The 27,085-nt window shown below is 33.8% G+C and overlaps 1 protein-coding gene across 20 annotated transcripts in view; it reads left to right on the top strand.

Moving 5' to 3' along the window:
• SOX6 (SRY-box transcription factor 6) overlaps positions 1 to 27,085 on the top strand; it is a 650,826-nt gene that overhangs the window by 290,571 nt on the left and 333,170 nt on the right. For all 20 annotated transcript variants that reach the window (XM_066251030.1, XM_066251027.1, XM_066251026.1 and 17 more), the window contains one exon: positions 3,798 to 4,005. In XM_066251030.1, the coding sequence (XP_066107127.1) occupies positions 3,798 to 4,005 (208 nt within the window). The remainder of the gene's footprint in view (positions 1 to 3,797; positions 4,006 to 27,085) is intronic.

Genomic DNA, 27,085 nt, shown 5'->3' with positions numbered 1-27,085 from the left:
ATTCCCACGAGTAAAACAAGAAACATAGTTGACCTATTAAGTGAGTGATTAAGACTGAAATTAGTCCTGAGAGAAAAAAGTGGTAATATATGGAGATTAAGTGCTTTAAGAACAACTTAAAGTTATTACTCAGGCTGGAGAGCCACCCCTACCATCTTTCAAGTTATGGAAAAATTTGCTTTATTGGTCAATGGTGAATCATTTGTAGGTAACCACTTCCACATAACTGTTGTTTTGACTTAGTTTTTAATCCCTTAGGTTGAATCAGAGTTTTTGCTTTTGATTTATAAGGACTAGTTTGTATTTGAAATGAAAGTGACAGAAGCATGATTGATCAAATGGTTATTATCAATTCAAAAACACTAGATCAGATTTCTGATAGGGACACTATTAAGAGGTCAAAATGGCTTTTGCAAATAAATCTCAGTTTTTGTTTGCATAAAGTGAAGAATGAAGAGGCCATTCCAAAAAGCCATGTACTGAACATGATTAGCATCTAAAGCATTTCCTATACATCACTTCATGGAATTATTGTGAACATTAATGAAATACAACATTTTTCCTGGGGAAGGAAGAGATCTAGGATCAAGGTAAAGAGGTGGTCTCCCACCTATGTGTGAAATCATATAGTTCTTAGCTTTTTCTGGTTCACTTATTTCACTCAGTATAACGTTCTCAAGGTCCATCCATGTTGTTGTAAATGGCACTATGTCATCATTTTTTGGACCGAGTAATATTCCATTGTATATATGTACTACATCTTCTTTATTCATACCTCTATGAAGGGACACTTTGGTTGTTTCCATGTCTTGGCCACTGTGAACAATTCTGCGATGAACAGAGGGGTGCATGTGTCCTTACATACCAATGTTTTTGAATTTTTGAGGTAGATACTGTGGGATATAAAACTTGAGAATCATGGACATAGATAAAAGTGAACTGGTTACCAAGGGGGAGGAGGATGAGGGGGGAGGCGTGGGGGAAGGGTATAAAGAGGGACAAATATAAGATGATGGAAAATGATTTGACTTTGGGTGATGGGTATACAACATAATCAACAGTTCAAATGCTATAGAAATGTTTACCTGAGACCTATGTTTTCTTATTGATCAATGTTACCTTGTTAAACTTAATTTTCTAAATAAAATTTAAAAAATAAGAGAGACGTTTTCTTTCCTGCCTTGCCCCATTATCCTTTTCACTTTACTTCAGTACAAATGTAACGAGCATTTGCTCTGTGATAGACATTGTGCTAACAGTGGAAATGTGGAAAAGATTAAAATTTTGCTCACAATATTTTTTAACAGCTTTATTAAGATATAAGATACAGGCCCTGGCCGGTTGGCTCAGTGGTAGAGCGTCCGCCTGGCGTGCAGGAGTCCCGGGTTTGATTCCCGGCCAGGGCACACAAGAGAAGCGCCCATCTGCTTCTCCACCCGTCCCCCTCTCCTTCCTCTCTGTCTTTCTCTTCCCCTCCCGCAGCCAAGGCTCCATTGGAGCAGAGTTGGCCCCGGGCACTGGGGATGGCTCTATGGCCTCTGCCTCAGGCACTAGAATGGCTCTGGTTGCAAAAGAGCGACACCCCAGATGGGCAGAGCATCGCCCCCTGGTGGGCATGCCGGTGGATCCCGGTTGGGCGCATGCGGGAGTCTGTCTGACTGCCTCCCTGTTTCCAACTTCAGAAGAATACCAAAAAAAAAAAAAAAAAAAAAGATGTAAGATACATAATTTACCCATTCAATGTATACAATTCTGTTTTTTTATTTTTTTACTATAGTCACAGACTTCACTATATTCAATTTAGTTTAAGACCCATAGCATATTTTACTAATTATATTTTTAAGTCCAGAGTGGGGAAAATCCTCCTTGGCTTCATTCCTAAGTCTGCTCCTTCCATCAGACTAATGGCACCTACCATTTATTAAACACCACTGCCTAAGAGGTCAGCATGGTGTCCAGTTACTTTATAAATGTTATCTCATTATATGCTCCTAATAACCCTAAAAATAAGTTTTATTCCTACCTTTTATATAATGACAATAATACCTATATACCTAGCATTTATTGAGTACAATTATTATCTCATTTAATATATGTGAAAACATCTCTAGATTGATTCCATTTTTCTTTTTTCTTCTTCCCACTAGTTATTAACTCTGTAGTTTTTGCCTCCTGCTTCTTTCTCTAGTTCTTGAAGACTGCCAGGCTTCTTTGCGAAGTTGGAGAGAAATATAGAAGCAGTTAAGATGTTCAAGCTTCTGATGAGAATCACAAAGGCTAAATGGTTTATTTATTCACTTTTTTATTTATTATTTTATTTATTTTTTCCCCATTTTTTAAATAAATTTTTATTAATGGTAATGGGATGACTTTAATAAATCAGGGTACATATATTCAAAGAAAACATGTCCAGGTTATTTTGTCATTAAACTATGTTGCATACCCCTCGCCCAAAGTCAGATTGTCCTCCGCCACCCTCTATCTAGTTCTCTGTGCCCCTCCCCCTCCCCCTAACTCTCTCCCTCCCTCCCTCCCATGTCCTCCCTCCCCCCACCCCTGGAAACAACCAAAAAGCCCTTCAATAGAAGACTGGATAAAGAAAATGTGGCACATATACACTATGGAATACTACTCAGCCATAAGAAATGATGACATCAGATCATTTACAGCAAAATGGTGGGATCTTGACAACATTATATGGAGTGAAATAAGTAAATCAGAAAAAAACAAGAACTACATGATTCCATACATTGGTGGAACATAAAAACGAGACTAAGAGATATTATTTTATTTTTATTGAAGAGAGACTACCCGGACACAGATAAGGCAAATGCAAGACTACTGACAGGCTATGGCCAAATAGTAGTTGCTCTCAACCCTCAGTTCTGATTTAGAGAGATATAGAAACATGTTCTTTCTATAAACTTTTAGATATCTATTATTTTAAATCTAAGATTTATTTTTCCTCCTTACAGATAGATCTATCTCTTTTTACCAGTTAGCCAAGTTCTCTGTACTGTGAAGTAATTCTTGTGGAAATGTTTCTGTAATAAACTTTTTCCTATGTAAAGAAGCAAACATAAACACAAGCCATTTTTAAATGCCACATGAAAAAACGTGTCTGACTCTGTGCTAAAGTATCAATAGCAAAAGTAAGGAGAAGAAAGGAGTTTCTGTAACATTTGACAGACGTACAGCTAGGAAAACAAAATGATTCTCCCCAAACCCCAGCACACAAAAATATTCAGGTTAGTTAACTTTCTGGCACTGACTTAGATACTTTATATATTTTCTGGTGAACAATTAACTATGGTTATTGAAGCTAATTTCTCTACTGTTTCTAAATTCAAGGATGATAACATTTTTGTGATGTATATAGATATATATTTTTAGGATGGGGGGAAGAAGAACATTGCTAATAAAACTGCCAATTAAAAGAAAAACTTTACCAGTTCTAATAATTAATAATTGAGCCTGAATTATTTTAAATGAAGGCTATAAGTGAGTAAGAAATTGAAAAAAATAAAAAAGAAATTGAATTGTCCATTTGAAAGTTGTTTTTGAACAACTTAGCTGCTTTCTATGTATAAAAAATAAACAGTTTGAACCTGCAATTTCAGATTAGTTCCTTTGATAATTGCAGCTTTAATGTTTAGTATTTTTTAAGCAGAGACAGTTAATATATTTTATTTGTCCATCTAAGCATCATATATGCATCATTTTGAGTTTGGGATTTTTTTTTCCAACGATATGCAAAAGCAAGTATTCTAATGTTTTATTTTATTTTCTTGTTCTAGGAGTCAGAGAATAATAAGTTATGTTCCCTATATTCCTTCCGAAATACCTCTACCTCACCACATAAGCCTGACGAAGGGAGTCGGGACCGCGAGATAATGACCAGTGTTACTTTTGGAACCCCAGAACGCCGCAAAGGGAGCCTTGCCGATGTGGTGGACACACTGAAACAGAAGAAGCTTGAGGAAATGACTCGGACTGAACAAGAGGGTATGTGTGGCCTTCCCTGTTGGGCTTTATTCTTTTAAAGATTCCAAGCTATAAAACAAACAAACAAACAAACAAACAAACAAACAAACAAACAAAAAGCGGGTGCGATTCAAGGGCCAGAGAAGTGAATAATTAGCACTGGTTAGGAAAAAGTTATTCAGAGGTTACCATGGTGATGGCAGACTGTGATCCATTAGGAGTGTTAAGCAGATAGCTCCATTTTTGTAAAACTTTATGTTTTTTAATTTTGGTCCTTATAATAACAAATCAAGATTTTAAACAGATTGTAAACCTTACCCTGAAAAAAGGTATTACAAGAATTTTTTCAGCTGCGACTTTATTTTTAATTTTTTTCTCTGTAGTATTTCCTTTTGATAGATAGTATTTTATTATTAAAATGTCAACTGCTTAAAAAGCAAAAAGAAAACCCAAAACAAGTTATTTCTCCTGATTTTTATATATGTTGTTATTTTACCTTCCAATGTTGTAGAATTGGGAACTGAGGGTTTTCTTTTTCTTTTCTTTTTTTTTTTAGGGAATTGAGGGTTTTTAATATTAATGCTAAATGCTCAAGGGGGAAGTGCTTTGACTCATGACATCTACTCTAATATCCCACCTTCACCTTCTCTACTCTCTCCACAAGAATCCACTTAGGTTCAAATATGTCCTAAAAAACAGATGAAAGACTCTTTAATAATATTTTTCAGTTAAATAAGTCAAGTCTAAGTGATTGCTATAATATGTATGTTCTTTCATTTTTTATGTACAGATTTTAGACTTTAAAATGTAGGGTAATTAATGGTTCTGGATTTATTACTAACATTGTAAGTTAAATTTAAACCTCTGTGGCTCTATAGGGAAATGGGGATTTGATATAAGGGAATTTTTCATGTAACTTAATTTTATTCCTTCAAGGGCTCAGAAGTTTAAAAACTTTCAAATTAATTTTTGTGGATATGTTCAGCAATTTTTGTGGAAGTTTCTAAAATGTATTACATGCTTGTCTGTCTTACTAGCCACACTATATAGCATAAAATGTAAATATTATTTTATGACTTGGGGTCATGATGCAGTAGATTATGAACTTCAATTAATCTACCAATTAATGCGATCGTGGATAAATTCTATAATCTCCTTGAGCCACAAAATTAAAACTTTGATATAGCACCAATACCTGACTTGGTATCTCAAACATTTTGAGAATTAACTATAATAATAAAAAAGTCTCTTTTGAACTGCAAACTACATAAATTTGAGGTATTATGATGATTATCATATTATGAATGTAGTTATTTTATCATGCTATCATGTAATGGTGCCTTCAGAGATAATTGGAATAATTAGGACTGTTTGGCTTTATAGTTATTTCTTTGCAATTATGAAACTTTGGAGTTCTTGTGTCTGCTTAATGATATAAATATATTTTTCAGCATGTGTGTGTGTGTGTGTGTAATTTCTATTTTTTTCTATTAATCTATAAATTATGAATTTAGATGATGACATTTTGGACTATATTTAAACTACAAACAAATATGTCTGGGTGAATCACTGAGAGATTCTAGGTAATAGAAATGATCTTTAGTGCATGGGCCTCATGCTGACTCTTCTGACTGCTCAGACTTTATTTTCTGCATTCTTGTCTATAATCTGGAATAACTGAGGCTGCCAGATCAATAAACTCTGAATAAGTCAGATTGCCAGATTAGTTTTATGATTCACCAGAAAGATGGTTTTAGTTCTATAAGGAAGTGGTTTTCAAAATACATTAGAGAGCTCCTTAGCATAAAAATAAATTGATTTGTGATGACTTCTTTTTTTGTCTAGATTGCTAGGGAATTTTAATTTAATAAGTTTTCCCCATCGATTTAGGTGTGGGACAGGAGAGAGACAGAGAGAGAGAGAGAGAGAATAGAATCAACTCACTGTTCTACTTATTTGTTCCCTTTAGTTGTGCACTCATTGACTGTTTCTCTCATGTGCCATGAACAAACCTGCGACCTCACTATGAGCTGGGTTGACTATCTATCGAGCCACCCAGCCATAGCCGCTAAGGAGTTTTAAATAATTTTTCTCTTGCAAGTAATGGTTAGTTTTATATTCTTCTTTTTTATTACTGTTATAGATTTGGTGGAAGAGAGACATTTAGAAGATGAGACCTTCAGTTTAAGAGTCCTGTATCACTGTATTCCTACTATTAAAGGATGTTTTTTTATGAACTTTATAGAATTTTGTTTTATACAATATATATATTTTAGACATCTAAATTCAGGAATTCTTAGTGTATATTATTGTGCCTAATATAGTAAGTACAAATATTAAAAAGTGATAAACATGCTTATTACATTTACAGATGCAACAAATCTGGGAGAAACATTGAATATAATGTATGAAAGAAATAAAACAAAAGTTTTGACAAACTGAAAACAAACACTTAAGTCTAACCATTAAGTTAAACTTTAATAGATTGTATTGTTAAGTCCAGAGGCTGTGACCCAAACTCCTAGCTGCATAAGTAATTACTGAAGGAAATTCAAATAGCGGACACATGAATAATAATAATAATAATAATAATAATAAAAGCCTGTGAGTTTAAGGTGACAGAAAGTGCAATAGACTTAGCATGGTGAATACTGCTAAAAAATTGCCAGTGCTATCTCAGTCAGCATTACTAGAATTACAGTATGTAGCAAAAAGATGGAACTCCCTGTTCGATATAATGCACCTGAATTACTGTGTGGAGTTGAGAATTACCATACTTTAAGAGGGACTCAAAAGTATTCACAGAGAAGGACGATTGACATGATAACAGATGGAAAATTATGTAATAAGAAGAATGGTTGAAAGAACTAGTAAAATTAACCCCAGAGAAAGAAGATCAAGGATGACATGATGGTTGTCTCTAAAGATTAAAGTCATATGGAGGAGTGACTGAATTTATTCTATCTAGCTCCCTGGGGATAAAATGCAGATCAATGATAAGAAGTTACAAGGGACCAGATTATTTTTTATAATAAGACCAACTGTTGAAGAGTTGTAGCTGTCCATGTATGGAATAATCTTTTTTGGAAAATAATAAATTGTCCTTGGATGTATGCAGCAATCTTAATTGTATTTTAATAGGGCTATTTAGTAGAGGACAGAGAATTGGTCTTTTTCCAGGGCTAGGACTATGAATTTTTATGAATAATATGTTTATACAATATTCTGTAGTATATAGTATATTTTTATAGCCCCAATAAAGAACTAGATGGTATCATGCTTATTTTTATTTATTTTTTTATTTTGCAAAGTGCTGTATTGGAACTGAGAGATTCTTACCTGCTTACCTTTATTTCTCCCTTGTGGATCCCTTTGTAGTCTAGTGAAATCTATAAGTCCTTCCTTATTTTATTTTTTTGTTGGTTGGTTTGGATTTTTAAAAAAATATTTATTGAATTTATTGGGGTGACATTTGTTGATAATTATACAGGTTTCATATGCACAATTCTATAACACATCATCTGAATATTGCATTGTGTGCTCATCACCCCACGTCAAGTCTTCTTCCATCACCGTCTATCCTTCCTCTAACATCCTCTACCTCCTCCAACCCTTTTGCCTCCTACTATCGTTACACTGTTATCTGTTTTATAAGATTTTTTTCTTTGCTTAATCCCTTCACTGTTTTCACCCAGCTCCTTCAACCTCCATCCCCTTTGATAGCTGTTAGTCTGTTCTCCTTATCTTTGAGGCTGTTTCTATTTTGCTTGTTAGTTTATTAGATTACACATGTAAGTGAAATCATATGGTACTTGCCTTTTACAGGCTTATTTCACTTAGCATAATAATCTCCAGGTCCAACCATACTATTACAAAAGGTAAGATTTCATTCTTTTTTATGGCTGAGTATTATCCCATTGTGTAAATGTACCACAGCTTTTTTATCCACTCATCTACTGATGGGCACTTGGGCTCTTTCAAAATCTTGGCCATTATAAATAATGCTGCAATGAACATAGGAGTGTTTAACAAACAATCCAATTAAAAAATAGGCAAGGGATCTGAATAATCACTTCTCCAAAGAAAACGTATAGATGGCCAATATACATATAAAAAGATTCTCAAAGTCACTAATCATCAGAAAATGCAAATTAAAACCACAATGAGGTTTCACCTCATACCTATCAGAATGGTATCTTCAATAAATCAACAAACAATAACTGTTGGCAAGGTTTTGAAGGAAAGGGAACCCTCTTGTACTGTTGGTGGGAATGCAGATTGGTTCAGCCACTGTGGAAAGTAGTGTTATTTCAAAAAAATTTAAAATGGAAATGACCTACAACACAACGATTCCACTTCTGGAACTATAACTGAAGAATTCCAAAGCACCAATTTGAAAGAATATAGGTCCTTTCTTATTTTAAATGCATAAAGTAAAATCCATGTACATAATTATAGAGAAGATAAATTACATTAAAATTTTAAATCTTAATTTTTGTGATACAGTAGAAAGTGCTCCATTACTATTTCATTAAACAATAAGATCTAATGGAAAGATTAAAATATAATTTTGAAGTAGTGATAAGCATGTGATAGTTTTAGATATCACTTCAAGTACAATTTTATAAAATATATTATGAATCTACTGGTTACAATGGTATAGATACTATGATTGTTTTATAATTTGTTGCCTACATTCATGATTTAAGGAAAATAAAATTTTAATTAAAGGTTAGTGAAAAAAATTATTTTCATTTGGGTTTACTGACCCCTGAATTTTGTAGACGGATTTTTGAAATCTGTGGACCCTATGTTAAGAACCTCTATGCAACATGATATTGGCCATCAATTTAGCATAAAACAAGTCTCTAAAGAGTTTATGCTCTAGTAAGAGGTATATGACATATACAAAATAAAATATAGTTAAATGTCTATGATATGATAAGTTTCATGGGTTTACAAGATAGATTGCACCTGCCTGGAAAGCCATGGAAAGCTTCTATAGGGAAATGGGTCTTAACTGAACTTAGAGAATGAAGGGACTTACATAAGCAAAAATGCAGGGAGGTACATTTCAGGCAGAAGGAACAGGCAGAAATCTTTAAAACACCCAACAGTTCAGGACCTCATTAAAAGTAGTAGAAGAGCAAAATTACAAAAACAGCCAGTGAACAATGAACTCAATGACAGTAAGTACATTCTCATCAAAATTACTTTAAAAGTGAATCAACTAACAGACTGACAGCTGTCAGAGGGAGTGGGAATTGGGGAGCTGGGTGAAAAAGGTAAAGGTAAAGCAAAGAAAAAAACCCTTATACACACAAATAACAGTGTGGGATTGTGAGAGGGAAAGCGGGAAGGGAAGCTGGCGGAGGATAGAGGGAGGATAGATGGTGATGAAGGGAGATTTGACTTGGGGTGGTGAACACACAATGCAATATACAGATGATGCATTGTAGAATTGTGCATCTGAAACCTGTATAATTTTATTAACCAATTTTACCCCAATAAAGTCAATAAAATAATAAAAAATAGTAAATGGACTAAATTCTCTAATCAAAAGACATGGAGTGGCCAAATAGATAAATAAAACAAGACCCATCTATATGTGGCCTACAATAGGCTCAGTTTAGATGTGAGGACACATAGAGACTAAAGGGAAGGAGTGGAAAAAGATATTCCATGTAAATGGAAACCAAAAGAAAGCTAAAATATCCATTTCATTTTATAACAAAAATAAAATTTAAAACAAAGACTGAAGTGAAAGATAAAGATAAGCATTATATAATGATAAAGGGGCCAATCCAAGTAGAGGATATAACATGTAATATATATATATATATATATATATATATATATATATATATATATATCTCCAATATAGGAGAGCCTAATAAATAAAAGAAGTATTAACAAACCTTAAGGGAAAAATAAGCAATACAAAATAGTAGTATATTTTTAATACCCCACTTATATTAATGTATTGATCATCCAGATAGAAAAATCAATCTTAAAGAGCACATTAGAACAGATGGACTTAACAGATATACACACAACTTTACACTCAAAAGCAACAGGATACACATACTTTGCAAGTACACATGGAACATTTTGTAGGAAAGATCACATGTTAGGTCACAAAACAGTCTCAATAAATTTAAGAGAATGAAATTATATCAAGCATATTTTTCAATGACATGAAACTTGAAATTAATTACATGAAGAAAACTGGAAAATTCACAAATATGTGGAAATTAAACAGCATGCCTTTGAACAACCAATGGGTCAAAGAAGAAATTAAAAAAATAAAAAGTACATGAGACAAATAAAAATGGGAAAAGAACATACCAAAACTTATGGAATGCAAGAAAAGCAGTTATAAAAAGGAAGTTCATGGTGAAAAATGCCTATCTCAACAAAAAAGAAAAGTCTCAAATGCACAGCCTAACTTTACAGCTCAAGGAAGTAGGGAAAAAAATGGAAGCCCAAAGTAAGTAGAAGGGTGGAAATACCAAAGATTAGAGCAGTAATGAATGAAATAGACTAAAAAGACCATAAAGAAGAACGATAAAACTAAGAGCTGGTTCTCTGAAAGGATAAACAAAAGTGATAAACCTTTAGCTATAATAAAGAAAAAAAAGGGAGGACTCAATTAAATAAAATAAGAATGAAAGAGGAGATGTTACAACTGATACCACAGGAACACAAAAGACTATCAGAGGCTAATATGAACAACTATATTCCAACAAATTCAACAACCTAGAAGAAATTGTATATTTACAGAAACATAAAACTTACACAGACTGAATCATGATGAATTAGAAAGTTTGAACCAACCAATTACTAGTAAGAGGATTGAATCATTAATTAAAACTTTACAACAAACAAAAATTCAGAACCAGACAGCTTCATTGGTAAATTCTACTAAATATTAAAAGAAGAATTAATATCACTTCTTCTCAAAGTCTTCCAGAAAATAGAAGAGGTGGGAACTCTTTCAAACTTATTTTATGAAGCCAGCATTACCCTGACACCAAAAATAGACAATGATGCCACAAGAAAAGAAAATTACAGGCCAATATACCTAATGAACATAAATGCAAAAATATTCAACAAAATACATATTAGCAAACTGAATTCAAGGATACATTAAAGGATCAGATGCCATCCTTTATTTATTCCAGGAATACAAGGATGGTTTAACATCAGCCAATCAGTCAGTGTGATATACTACATTAACAAAATAAAGGATAAAAATTATATGATCACTCAATAGATGCCAAAAAAGCATTTGACAAAATTCAACATCTATTATAATTTAAAGTATCTGAAAAAGTGGGCATAGAGGAAACATACCTCAACATAGTAAAGGCCATATATGACAAGCCCATGGCTTATATTGTACTCAGTGGTGAGAAGATAGAAAACCTTTCCTCAAAATCAGGAAAAAGACAAAGATGCCTGCCTTCATCATGTTTATTCAATATAGCATTGGAAGTCCTAGCCATAGCAATTAGGCAAGAAAAAGAATCAAATGGTATTTAAACAGGAATAAGAAGAAGGAAAACTGTCACTATTTGCAGTTGTTATGATATCATATATAGAAAACTCTAAAAAATTTGTCAAAAAACCTGTTGAATCTAATAAACAAATTCAGTAGAATTGCAGGATATAAAAGCAATATACAAAAAACTTGTTGCCTTTATATACACTAATAATAAACTATCAGAAAGAAAAATAAACAATACCATTTATAATTGCATCAAAAAGAATAAAATTCTTAGGAATAAATTTAACCAAGGATGTGCAAGACTTGTGTATGAAAACTACATGACACTGATGAAAGAAACTGAAAAAATATACAAATAAATGAAAAGATATTTGTTCTTATCAATTAGAAGAGTCAATATTGTTAAAATGTCTATACTACTCAAAGCAATTTACAGATTCAATGCAATCTTTATCAAAATTCCAATGGCATTTTTTAAAAATAATAGGACAAATAATTCTAAAATTTGGATGGAGCTACAAAAAAAAAAAAAAAAAAAAAAAAAAGAACTTAAAAAAGCCAAAGCAATCTTGAGAAAGAAGAACAAAGTTTGAGATATCATGCTCCCTGATTTCAAACTGTATTACAAAGCTGTAATAATTAAAACTGAATAATGTTGGCATAAAAATGCAGATCAATGGAACAAAATAGAGCCCAGAAAGAAGCCATGCATAGAAGTATAATTAATTTATAACAAAAGAGCCAAGAATATGCAATGGGGAAAAGACAGTGTTTTTAACAAATGATGTTGGGAAAACTAGATAGCCACATGCATAAAAATAAAACTCAACCACTGTCTTACACCATACATAAAAATTAACTCAAAATGAATTAATGACAAATGTAAGACCTGAAATTATAAAATTTCTAGAAGATAACATAGGTGATAAGCTCCGTAACCCTGGTTTTGGTGATGATATTTTGAATCTGAAAAAGTATCAAAAGCAAAACTTAGTAAGTGGGAGTTTATCGTACTAAAAAGTTTCTGCACCGCAAAGGAAACCATCAACAAAATAAAAAAACCAACTCTTTGAATGTGAGAAAATACTTGTAAATTATATATCTGATAAGGGGCTAGTATCCAAAATGTATAAAGAATTCATACAACTTAATATAAAAAAAATCAAGCAATCTGATTAGAAAATGGGCAGAAGATCTGAATAGACATTTTTCTAAAGAAAACATATGATATCTAACAGTACATGAAAAGATACTCAAAATCATTAATCATAAAGGAAATGCAAATTAAAATCACAGTGAGATGTCACCTCACACCTGTTAGAATGGCTATTATCAAAAACACAAGAAATTACAAGTGTTGGTGAGGATGTTTAGAAAAGGGAATCCTTGTTCACTCATTGTAGGAATGTAAACTGGTACAGGCACTGTGGAAAACAGTATGAAGTTTTCTCAAAAAATCAAAAATAGAACTACCATAGATCCATCAATTTTACTCTGGGTGTTTACCTGAAAATGAAATGAAACAAAACAAAAACACTAACTCAAAATGATATATGTATCCCCATGATTATTGCAGCATTATTTACAATAGTCAACATATGGAAGCAACCTAAGTGTCTATGGATAGATGAATGGATAAAGAAGATGTGGTGTATCTATACAATATATTAGTCAGACATAAAAAAAAAATGAAATCCTGCCATTTACAACAACATGGAGAAAGCTCAAGGGCATTATATGAAGTGAAATAAATCAGAGAAAAACAAAGATACCATTTGATTTCACCTGTATGTGGAATCTAAAAAAAAAGAAAAAAACCCCACAAGCTCATAGATACAGAGAACACACTGGTGGGGGGTGGGGGATAGGGGGTGGGATAAATGGGTGAAGGGTCAGAAGGTAAAAAGAAAAAGATATACATGCCTTTTAAGAAAATTGTGAAACTAATTGACATAAAAAATCTGGATAAATGGTGATTTATATCATATTTGTGGGTAGCAACACTCAATAACATTAACCTTAAATCTCTTGACAACACACAGATGATGTATTATAGAATTGTACACCTGAATCCTATATAGTTTTATTAACCAATGTCACTCCAATAAATTCAATAAAAAAGAAAAAATCTTACCACTTTAATTTACAAATTTAGTAAGTTTTTAATAAAAATCACAACTGGATTTGAGAGTTTAGTGGTAGGATACTTAACAAGCTGATTGTAAAGTTCACCTGGAAGGCAAAGGACCGAGAAGAGACAAGACAATTTTGCAAAACAGTGACGAGAAGGGACCATATTACTTATAAAAAAGAAAACTATGTGAAGATACATATGGGATATAAGTCTTAAAATGTAGGTTGTATTCAGATTATAGAGGCCCTTTAATTTGTGACTAAGGAGTTTGAACTTTATATTGAAGTTTATGGAGGAATCGTTGACTATTTTTTTAGAACAATAAAGTGATGGATTAGAGCTTTATCTCAGGAAGGTTAATCTGGCAGAACTGTGTAGGATACATGGAAGCATGGAGAGACATTAAGGAAAATATTTCAGGCTAGAGATAACAAGGGTCTGGACTAAGGTGGCAGGAAGGAGAAAGGAAGAAGGGGTGCATATGGAAAAGATATTAGGAAATAGAATTATTAGGACTTGACATTTAAGTGAGGAGACCAAGAGAAAGGAATGATTCAAAGGTAGTTCAGAGTTTTTAAACTTTTGGTGACTAGAAGGGTGGTAATACAATGAATAATATTAAAAAGAAGTAGAAGAACATGTTTTGAAGATGTGAGCAATGAGAAGTTCTATTTTTAACTCTGAGTTTGATTCCTAATTTTCATTATCTTCATGGAGCAATAGAACCGAACAGTGTAATGGGAGAACAGAAATAATTATATAAAAGGTCATTAAAAATTTTCTGATTGATTTGGATTCTGTTATAATTATATTCCAGGTCTGAGGAGACATAGTATAGCTCCATCAATATTTGCCTGGATTTGACCCTTTAAAACCTCAAGTTCGTTTCCTCATTTGAGATATCTCTTATTCCATGGGATATGTAAGAGCTTTGAAATACATAACCATCTCTCCTTTACTTCTGCTTCCTTGTTTGAAGGCCGTACTTTATGAGCAACAAGCCTGTGTGACTGACATAAATAACCTTTCCTGAGTAATTCTTGTTCTGGAGAATGTTTTGACTCTATCAGACTAAATAACTCCTCCTTCCCTCCATTTCCTCTCAAATACAAGAACTGATCCCTAAAAAGTTTATTTATTATGATTTATTTTAAAACAATATTTACATGATAAACAAAAACTCTACACATAGTAAGAGGAAAGTTATTCTCTTACAGGCAGATTCTTTGATCAGTCACATAATTCTCCTGTGTTTTATCTGCCATACCTTCACGAAATGCTCTCTCCAAAGCAGTGTTTTCGCTGGATTGCTGAAGCACTGAGCAACAAAGGTGTCCTATTAAATGTGCCTCCTCTGAGGGTGAGATTTGTGGAAAAAACTGGCAACATTTCTCTTTTATTGTAAATTTAACCTTGATTTTTTTTTGGTCACAGATAGGTAAGTAGGTGGATCGATAGATAAATACATAGATGGATGGATGTATAAAATAAATGAATACCAGAATCTGACTTTTTAAACATTGTTTATATTGGTGGGTAAAGTGTGCAGAAAGACTTTGATTAATAGAGTTAGGTTAAAATGCTTCCACGATAAAAATCCTTCAGCTGTGATTAAAAGATGAATTTTAGTTATCCTTGTATCACCCATCTTGTTGCCAGAGTAGCTGGGCTCTCACATAAGCGACAGTTGTCAGAAAATGAATACTTTAAAAAGGACTTCTATATCTAAATACTTATATTTAATCAGAGAGTCCTTTGGCTTCTGAAAATAAGTTGTCTAATGAGAATTTCATTTGAGCAGCTGTGACTGAGGAGGTCAACAGACATTGCCTAGGAGAATATGGCCCAGCTGGTTAAATCTGGTTGTTGTCGTGATTTAAATGGTCAAGTGCTGCTTGTAATCCAGGACCGTCTGTTTATAAAGGGAATAGTGAGTGCTTCAGCATAATGTACAGCTGTTTTAATCTCTCTTTAATAATAGTGCTTCAGCTACTATCATGTCTTGTGTATCATAGTACTAAGTATATGATCCTAGGCCGAGTGAGCTGGTTTGGGTCAGGTTCTGGCGTCATGTGAGATGGCAAAGGAGGGGATACAGTGATAGAAAGCACAACTCTGCCAAAATAAAGCCTCCTTTCTGACTTTTTGACCCTTTTAAAAGACTTATTTCTTAGGTAATAATTATTGTGACCAGGAGGGAATGATAAAGCTTGTAGTTAAATAGAAACAGTAGAACAAGTGAGCTCTCTTTGATAGCGACCATAAACTTACTGGAAAGTATGCAGGATTTAGGTACGGCTCCATTGGCTGTCTGCTGGTCAGAAACTGGAGTATTTGGCCAGTGGAATTGTGTGCTTCACGTTATCATGATAATGAAAGTATGTGGATTCATTTGACTGTGTATGTAGAGAAAGGGCATGAGCATTTGAGCCTTGGATTCCTGGTGGGATAGGCTTTCCAATGGATTATGCAGCTGTTACCCAGCACAAGAATGAACACATGTTTATGTGTCCATCTGATGGATTATTATCATTATTCTCATCTCTAAACAATAATTTGAATTTCTACATATATTTTCACTGAATTGTATTTAGTTAGCCTATATGTCGATGTGTATTGCTCATCTGATATCTTTGCTGTATTAATCTAGGAATGTGATATAATTTAGACAATGGGAAAACTCATTTTGGAAAGTTCCATGTTTCTGAGTGAGCTAGATCTGGGTTTGAATATAAGTTCTAGTATTTAGAGAGTCAGTATAGCCTACGATTAAGAGTGTGGGCTCTGGTTCTAGACTGCCGACATTCGAAACTTAGTCCAACATTTGCCAGGTGGACGACATAGGGCACCTCTCTGTGCCTCAGTTTACTACACCAAAAAATGGACATAATTATAGAGCTATCATGAGGATCAAGATTTCGTTAATATAACTAAAGCATTTAGAACTTTGCCAGAACATAGTAAGTACTCAATAAATGTAGCCAACATTATTTCCTAGCTGTGTGACCTTGAACAAATTGTTTTGTGCTTCAGTTTCCTCATCTATAAAACTGGATGAATGATACCTTGCAGGGTTGTGTGAGGATTTGAAATATATATATATATATATATATATGTGTGTGTGTGTGTGTGTGTGTGTATAATATAAAACACATAGCTTCCATAATTCTAATTTTTACCTTATTGCTATTGTAACTATTTTTTTTTAATTAGAGAGAAAGAGGGACAGACAGGAAGGGAAAGAGATGAGAAGCATTAACTCTTAGTTGTGGCACTTTAGTTTTTCATTGATTGCTTTCTCATACGTGCATTGACTAGGAAGCTCCAGTCGAGCCAGTGACCCCTTGCTCAAGCCAGTGACCTTGGGCTTTAAGCCAGTGACCTTTGGGCTCAAGCCAGCAACCATGGGATCATGATAATGATCCCATACTCAAGCCAGCGACTCAGCGCTCAAGCTAGTGAGCCTGCATTCAAGCCAGCAACCTTGGGGTTTTGAACCCGGGTCCTTGTGTCCTAGTTTGACTCTCTATCCACTGTGCCGCCACTTGGTCACATTATTGTAACTACTATTACTGTTATTATTTGGAGAAACATTTAAGAGAAATAGTACAGAAAACTAGTTGTACCACATACAGAATCATAGAAAATGTCCCATAGTGTTAGGGGGATTTAGCATTTGGCAGCAATGATTTTCTTGTTTTCTGGAAGAGCAGTTCAGTTTAACTCACCTTTTTTTGGGGGGGGGGGAGGGAAGCTGATACTAAGGTTTACCCACTGAAAGCCAATCTTTCCTGCTGAGAAATATGTAGAATACGATGTTGTCAGTGAGAGAGGTTGGTAAAGCCTTGGCTGAGGTATTCAGAGCAATGTGTTAAGTACAGTGTTCCATTTTTTATAAAAATCTATTGAAGCCCATGCTAAAAAAAAAAAAAAAGTTTAACATTCATACCATGATAAAGCACCAAAAGAATCTTTTAAAACAAAATTTATGGGTATTAAGTTTTTGCCACTGTTAAGAGTAAATATTGTATTGGTAAAGTGTTTAGAATATACCATATCCAAACATTTCTTTATATGTATTTCTCATTTATGGGAAAAATTGGAAAGGTTTTGGAATTTTGCATAAGTAACATATTAAATATTCATTACTACTTCATTTCAGTTCATGGTTTTCCTTTCCTTTAAAATACACCTTTCCTCCCTATGATATTTGTGTCCTCAGTCCTGTTTTGAAGAATTTGTATCATATTCATAGCATATACTTATTTAGTGCCAGATAGTTTAAATAAACATTTTATGAAAGCATGCACGCACTCTTAGGGATTAAAATGAGGAGCTAGAACTACTGGATTTTGAATTATGAAAAATTCTATGTTTGATATGTTTTTATGTTAAAGTATATTTGCTTTCTGATTTTTTGGAAACTGGTCATCTTCTCATACAACTTTATAAAAGATATAATCACCCAGAATCTTTGTTATTTCAATTTGCTGTTGTTTTGCAACTCCCATTTACAGTGTTGACAATATTTTCAGGAGCCGAATCTTTGTGTTAACTTCATTTTGTGTGTCTCTGCCTTGAAAAGATACTTCAAATTTCTTGGCCCATTTTTATCTTCTCAGATTTAAGCATTGTGTTCTTAAAGCTCTTTCTCTAAGAATATTAACAGATGCAGGCAGTTGCTTCTGATTTTTTCTCTTACTGACCTGGGAAGCAAGAAGGTGCTCTTGCAGTATTTTGTTGTTTAGAGAAAGGATGGAATTTTATGATGGTTTGATAAAATAAATCATGTTCTCATATGTTTTTTGAACCTGTAGAGTTTGAGTGGATTTTTAACATTTTGCATTTTTCCTATCGAAAGTCACTGGATCAACTTCTTCAGGATTTATACTGGGATTCCCAAAGTAATAGGGGCAATTTTTAGATCTATGTATTTTTTCTTATATAATATATATGGAAAATCCAAAGGAAAAATGAAAAGAAAAGGAAGTGATAAATCTAAATATGTGTTTATTATATAATATTTGATACACATATAAGGTATAAAAACAAACATCTGTTAATTCATCACCCAACTTAATAAAAATTACTAATACTATTGAATCTACTTATGTTTTATTCACCTGTTCAATCTCTTTTTCTACCTGGATGTAACTACTGCCAAACCTTTGTGTTTACCATCTTTTTTTTTAAAGCAGTTTTGTATGTGTGCCTAAATAATACATTATTTATCTCTGTTTTAGAACTTCATTTAAATGGTATCACACTGTAACCTTCTGTGATTTGCTTTTGAATGTTCATAATCATGCATAGCTCTGTTAATTTTCATTTTTGTATAATATGCCATATACTATCCCATGCAGTGCTACACAGGAGTGTATCTTCCTGTTTACTGTCTGTGGATATTAGGATGATTTCCAGTTTTTGCTAGTACAGTGATAGTATATAGAACATTCCTGCACCTGTCTTCTGATACACATGTGCATGAATTTTTTCTCCAGGGTGTATTCTCAGGAATGGAATTACTGTTGAAAAATGTTTGTATTGTTTTTCTACTCTGTTGGAAAATATTATACAAAAAAGTTGATGTTGCAGTGTGTATGTATGTGTGTTAATAATCCCTGAAAGCTTTACCTTAACTGTCTATACCTTTTGGTTCCATCTTCCTCAAAATGGTTTAGTACAGGTTTCTTTTTATCCACTGAGCTTTTCAGAAGCTTATAAGAGCCTTTGATGGACCCTTCACTGCAATTTTCCTTTTGTTATATCTTAATAGAATGTTTTCAGCCCTCTTTCAACTATGAGCATGAATGCATTGTCATTCTCTTATTGGACTATGATTACTAGATTTGTTAAGAAACACATATTTTTCCTTTTGATCCTCTTTATTGACACTTCCAGCTCAGTGTGGTTTTGAATTAAAATAATTCCTGATCTCTATATCAGATTCACAATAAATTTTTCTTACATACCTACCTCATATTCAATGAACTAGCAAATCCTGCTGGTTATTGCCACTGTTCTTATCCAACCATTTATATTTAAAGAGATATTTTTTTCTAGTCAAAGAGTTGACTTATTAGCTAGAGATATTCACCTTTTCCTTATAATGTTTAAGAACCCTTTTAGATATTGGCCTTGATTTGTTGTGCACTCTTGTCCTGACTCTGGTAATTTACTGGGTAGTACATACTAATTAATTTGTTAATTAATTGATTTTCTTGACACTTGTTTCTTATTTTGGTAAATGAAGTCATTGGTTTAGCATTAAAGGCCAAATTCTAAATTTCTATGCTGCTTTGGTTTTTCTTTAATGATTGTATCTAAATTTCAGTATGCACTACTAGTAATTTTCTTTTTCAAACTGTTTTTAGACTAAACAAGTCATTTAAATGAATCTCATGATTCATTTTCTTTTATTATGCTTGAAACTGTCCTTTACTATTCTCTTTTTTTTTTACCAATATTAGAATCTTTATGAAGCTAGAGATAAAAAGCTACCACCTATTTTTGATATCTGAAAAAGTCATCTGATGAAGTACCTATAGACAAACTATGGATAATTGGCTCAGAGAGAGTGCTATGTATGGTTTGAGAGATTGGCAGAGGCTTGTGTTAGTAGAGTACCATGATCCAGAACATAAAGAACAGAAAGGTAAATAATTCTACCATTTGGCTGGACTGTTGTGAAGGGGATTTGGACCTGAAAGGGAATTAATGGCCATAATTATTAGCTATATGAGGCTTTGGTTTAACGTTGAATAACTGTGGCACTTAGACCTATCATAGCTTTCTTGAGGGTTTGAGTATAACTAAAGGAGCCATCAGTGAGAGGCCAGACAAGCACTCCCACAATGAAATCATAGAGCATAGGCCATCCGCTAGTACTGGGAGTGCAGAAGTTAGAGGCCTGTGGACTTGCCTAATTGCTCTCACATAATTAATGGAAAATGAGTACATACAAATAAATTACTAGAAAAAAATTAAAGGTATAACGAAGAATAACTGAAAAAATGTGACAAAGTACTGAATTATTTGCAACAAGAAACATGGCAGTGGGAACAAGGTGCTAATTTATGATTTTTGAATGAGGGCAGTTTTTAGAGTGGCTCACAATCTATGTTTACCAGATTCTATTCCAGTCCAGGGTCTAATAATCATCTGAACTAGAACTTTCCTCAGATCCTCAGAAATACGTTTTATCTTGTACTTTTTGCTCAGGTTATAGTAGACAGGGAAGAGATGGGAAACTTGAGATCTGATGGATAAGCAACGAGTTGTTTTGGAGCCATCTCCCTTTGTTTGCAGGTAAAAGAGGGAGACTGGGGAAAACTACCTGATGTACCTAATGTAAAACATCCTAAAAATTATTCTTTGATCTTTTTGAATATATTTGATGATATCACATATAGTGAGTGTTATTTTGGAATATAGAGGACAGTCGTAAATTAATCTTTGCATATAACTATTATTGTCACAAAACTCATGTCCAGAAGCTCATGTATTAATTTTAGCTCTCCATTATTAATTTTAATTTAACTCTTAAGCTCCCATTTTGACTAATTGCAGAAATTCTGGACTTACTTCCAGTAAACTCAATTACTTGAGGATTTAATTTCAGTCAGTTAGAATTATGCCCCTTTTGCTTCTTCATGGTGTTATCTGATATTCAGAGGGTTTAGGCACTTTACTGGCATTGGAGCATTGGTATCTGGCCAATGATCATCAATCTCTATTATGCTTGGAATAAAATTCATTGCTTAAAACAAACAGCATACTCTGGCTTTCAAGGCCCATCTTATATTACTTTACCCTTTTCTCAGGCCACTCCAGCTGCACTGGTCTCCCCACCCCCCTTTCCCAAGCATATCTTAGTTTCTTTGTAGATGCTTTTCCCTGTATCTAGAATGATTTTTCTTTATATCTGCGTGTACTGGCTCCATTTTATCATTCAGATCTCAGCTTAATTATCACTTTCTCAGAGAAGCCTTATTTAACCTCTAAATCTGAAGTAGACTCCAGTTACTTTTTAATGTACTATTATAATTTATTTTCACCTTAGCAATTTTCACTACCTGATATGCTCTTGTTCATTTGCCTTCTTTTATTTTATTTTTATTTTTATTTTTTATATTTTTTTGTATTTTTCTGAAGTTGGAAACGGGGAGGCAGTCAGACAGACTCCTGCATGCGCCCAACTGGGATCCACCCGGCATGCCCACCAGGGGGCGAGCGTTGCTCTATTGCAACCAGGGCCATTCTAGCGCCTGAGGCAGAGGCCATGGAGCCATCCTCAGTGCCTGGGCCAACTTTGCACCAATGGAGCCTTGGCTGCGGGAGGAGAAGAGAGAGAAAGAGAGGAAGGAGAAGGGGAGGGGTGGAGAAGTAGATGGGTGCTTCTCCTGTGTGCCCTGGCTGGGAATTGAACTCGGGACTCCTGCACGCCAGGCCGACACTCTACCACTGAGCCAACTGGCCAGGGCCATTTACCTTCTTAATGGTCACTCTCACTCCACTAAAGGGGAGAGGAGAGACTCTCTCTGATTTGGCCACTGCTATATTCCTAGTGACTAATAATGACTGGGCCATAAAGACCCTTATTAAATATTGTTGATTGAATGAATGAGCGAAGACTGTTAAATGATCTGAAATGGTACCTCTTGTTTTTATTTCTGTCTCTCTTGTCTTTGCAGTTACTTTTTTCTCCCCACATTCAATTAGGCTACTCTTAACCATATCTTTTTCTTTAATGACATTTCATGCCAGTGTAGGAAATCAAAATAATTCCCTATTTTCATAGCCTTTTCTTCTCATTATTAGTGCACGTTACCTACTTAAAAAGTCAGCTGCCAATGAGAATGTGATTCTAGATGTAATTTAATTTTCTATTGTTTACTAAGTTAGACATATACTTCCTATCCATTCTGAAACTACAACCTTTCAGTTCTCAGTTCACCATAGCCATATGCAGAATTATAATCTTTTCAGTGAAGTGAATACATTTCTTATATATGCCCTAATTATTTAAACTTCTATAAGAACTGAGAGCCACTATCTTTTACTTTCTGTGGCTACTCTACCCTTTACTTGCTGTGTAGTCAGCATTATCTTTAGAGGTTAGGGGTTTCCATTCTTGGTACCTGATGGAAACTAACTTCTTTGAACTTTTTCATAGCTTAAATTTTTTTTCTAAAAGTGGTAATTATTTATGATCACCCATATCTGCTGTGCTTTTGTTTGCTTTGATGTGCGTGTAACTTGTACACTTCTTAGTCACATTAGAGTCACTACAGATCATTAGATATTTGGTTCTTGGGGTTCTTTTGTAATCTTTCCTTAGTGAGAATTTAGATTTAAAAAGTTGAAGATGAAACAGTCTCATGACAAGCTTTCTTATTTAAAGAGACAGCACAGTGTTGAGGTGAACTAGTCCCACCCACTTTATGTTCAACCATTATCCCTCCTATCCAGAATAATCTTCTATTGTCCCTCTACTTATTAAATTTTCCACCTATCCATTTTACAATATACTAAAGCCAGATCATATCTGGTCTTCTACTTACTACTTTAGTCCTCATGACTTCTTCATTTTTTAAAATTTGTGAAATCTAAAAAAAAAGTCAAATTCAAATGTTGCCAGATACTGGTGGGTGGGAGAATAGGGAGAGGTTAATAAAAGGTACAAACTTTCAGCTATGAGATGAATAGGTGTGAGGAGCTGATGTGTAACATGGTGACTATAGTGGGTAACATTCTATTGAATAATTGAAATTTGCTAAGATTAATATAAATGTGAGCCGAGTAGTAGAACTTCAGTATTCTTAAACTCCTCTCCCAAAATAGAAGTAAATAGTCTAGGTGATGGATGTGTTAATTAGCATGATGGGGGAAATCATTTTACAATGTATATGTATCAAACCATCCTGTTCTGTACTTCAAATATCTTACAATTATGTCAGTTATACCTTAATAAAGCTTAAAAACCCCGACTCTATTTACCAATAGATTATAACTCTAATTAAATTATTTGCTATTTTTATTTTTATTTTTTTGTGATAGAGACAGAGAGAGGGACAGATAGGGACAGACAGACAGGAATGGAGAGAGATGAGAAGCATCAGTTCTTTGTTGTGGCTCCTTAGTTCGTTCATTGATTGCTTTCTCATGTGTGCCCTAACCGAGGGGCTATAGCAGATCGAGTGACCCCTGCTTGAGCCAGCAACCTTGGGCTCAAGCTGGTGAGCCTTGCTCAAACCAGATGAGCCCGCGCTCAAGCTGGCAACCTCGGGGTCTTGAACCTGGGTCCTCCACATCCCAGTCCAACGCTCTATCCATCCAATAGCTAACAAGCCTGACTAGTCAGGCTTGTTAGCTATTTTTAAAATTAAGATAATTATAGATTCACATGCAGTTATAAAAAATAATACATAGATATTCAGTATACACTTTATCCTTTTTCCCCAGTGGTCACATTTTGCAAAACTAGAATATAATATCACAATCAGGTTACCGATATTGATACAATCCACTGATTTTATTCATATTTCTCCAGTTTTAATTGTACCTAGTTGTGTGGGGGTATGTATATTAAGTTCTATACAATTTTGTCACCTATAAATCACCTATGTAGGTTCATGTACACCACCACAGTCAAGACCCAGAACAGTTCCAACGACACAAGAATCTCTGTGTTACTCTTCTATAACACACCCACTTCCCTGTCACTTTAACACCCCTCACCCTCCATGCCAAATCCCTGTCAACCACCAATCGCTCTTAATTTCTAACATTATGTAACTTCAAAGATAGTCTGTCAGTGGAATGATACAGTATGTAAATTTTTGAAATTGGCTTAAAAAAACCCCACTTTTATTTCCTGAAGATTCATTGAAGTTGTTGCATGTATCAATAGAGCATACTATTTTCTATTGCTGAGTAGAATTCAGTGGTCTCTATCACATGTGTGTATCACAGTTTGTTTAATTATTTGTGGGTTGAAGGACATTTTTAATTCAAACATCCTGCTTTTGAATATTACAAATAAAGTTACTATAAACATATGTGTACAAAGTTTTGGGTGAACATAAGTTTTTATTTCTCTTGGATTAGTGCCCAGGAGTATAATATGTGGGTTATATGGCAAATTATTTTTAGTTTTGTAAGAAACTGAACCATTTCATATTCCCACCAGCATTGCATATGTATGAATGATCCAGTTTCTTTGCATCTTTGTCAGCATTTGGTTTTGTCACATTCATTTTAGCCATTCTGGTAGATTTGTAGTAATATCTCAATGTGACTTTAAATTGTATTTCTCTTATGGCTAGTGATTTTAAATATCATTTCATATGCTTGTTTGCCATCTGTGTAGCTATCATTCTTGGTGAAATATCTATTTACCAATAGCTTCTTTTTTTATTTTCTTAACATAAGCTTTCATAGAGCAGAGGTTAGTAATTTTGAAGAAAAATTTTTAATCAATTTTTTACTTTAGGAATCATGCTTTTGGTGTTAAGTCTAAGAACACTGTACTTAGCCCAATATTTTAAACATTCTCTTCTATGTTATTTTTTTTCTAAAAGATTTATAGACTTACATTTTATATTTAAGTCTATAATCTATTTAGAGTTAAATTTTGTATCAAGTGTGAGGTTTAGGTCACATTATTGCATAAGGATTTGTGAGGTTCAGATTTCATGTTTTTGTGTTAGCAAGGTCACTGAGTATAAAAACTATGTAAACATAAAAACAAAAATTAGTCAATTTTTTATATTAGCAATAAACATATAAAAACTGAAATTAAAGACAAAATACTATTTAGGATTATTCAAAATAAAATGAAAAGCTTAGATATACATTTAATAAAACAGGATCTGATGCTGAAATTACAAAATGCTGATAAAAGAAATCACAGAAGGTCTAAATAAATAGCAAGACATACCATGTCATGAGTTGGAAGACTCAATGTGGTAAATATGTCAATTCTCCGCAAGATAATCTGCATGTTTAATGAAATTTTTATCAAGATCTCAGCAAGACTATCATGTACATAGACAAACTTATTCTAAAGTTTTACATACATAGGGACAGGACATAGAGTAGCTGAGCTAGTCCTGATAAAGAAGAATAAAATGTTAAGAATCACTCTCCCCAATATTATGGTTTGCTATGTAGCTACAGTAATCTGAAGAGTGTGGTTTTGGCAGAGAAATAGACACATTGATCAATGGGACATAATAGAGAACCCACAAATAGAACCACAAAGAATATGCTCAACAGATTTTTGACAAAGATGAAAATTAGTATTTGCTGTTTTATATTTATTGATCTTGCCTCCCAAGAAGATTTTAATTTCCTTGAGGTCACAGATCATATCTTCAGTCTATCTTCCCAATGCATAGTATAGATCTTAACAAATAATATGCATTAATCTAAAAATCTGTTGATTTATAAAAGGTTCTAGAGAGATGAGTAATATTATGGCTCAAAGAAAATGGATAGATTTAATTTTTATGGAGTGTCTCTTCAGTTAAAAAAAAAAGCATACATAAACATATTTAAATACACACATATATATGCTTGCTATTTCCATAGGCATTTAGTAAGCTCTTTCATCTGGTAGTGCAGTGGACCTAGGGTGGTGAGAGGTAAAAATGGAGAAAGAAGTGAAGAAGATGAATAGAGGGACAAATCAATGTTGGTTTTTAGTAGATCGTGGTTAAGTGGGGGAAACACATGCACATAGAGTAATTATATTATAGTAAGTGCTATGGTAGAAAGTGCTTTAAAATGCTGCGGGAGTGCAGCACAGGGAACCAACATTTTGTCTAGGAGATCTAGGGAGAGATCTGTAGACATCTGAACTGCATTTTGAGGAATTATTAGCTTTTATTGCGAACAAGAGATAGAATCCCACATAGCAAGAACAGCATTTGTAAAGTTTTAGTGGTACAAGTAAACCTGTGAGTTTAGTGAATTCAGTGAGTTCAGTGTGGCTGGGACAGGAGACATGACTGAAAAAATAGATTGAGGATGTTCTAAAGAGTTTGAATATTTGTTTTGGTAGTAGAGAGCAATTGAGAGCTTTTTAAGTAGGAGAATGAGTGACATAATTGGACATATTTCTTAGAAAAGTAGCTTTGGTGGCATTGTGACTATCAGTTGGAAAGCAGCAAGGTCAAATGCAGGAAAACATTTATTAGTGTTTTTTAATGTGCTATGCATTTACTGATAAGAGTCTAACCATGAAGTAGTGGAGAGGGATAGAGTGGAGGAATCAACAAATATATATATTTGTGGTTGCTAATTAGTTATGGAGTTGTGAGGTTGGGGAGTCAAAGAGTATTGGAGTATCCCAGCAGAGACATTTAATAGTGAGGCTATTAAGAAAGTGAATATACTCTTGGTGAACAACCTGAGGTGATTTTTTAAGATGGTTCGCTACTCACTTGACCCAG

Source organism: Saccopteryx bilineata, chromosome 1 (genome assembly GCF_036850765.1).
Source record: "Saccopteryx bilineata isolate mSacBil1 chromosome 1, mSacBil1_pri_phased_curated, whole genome shotgun sequence".
In the NCBI taxonomy this organism is placed as follows: Eukaryota; Metazoa; Chordata; class Mammalia; order Chiroptera; family Emballonuridae; genus Saccopteryx; species Saccopteryx bilineata.
Note: the sequence above shows the minus strand (reverse complement) of the source record. Positions and strands in the feature narration are given on the sequence as shown.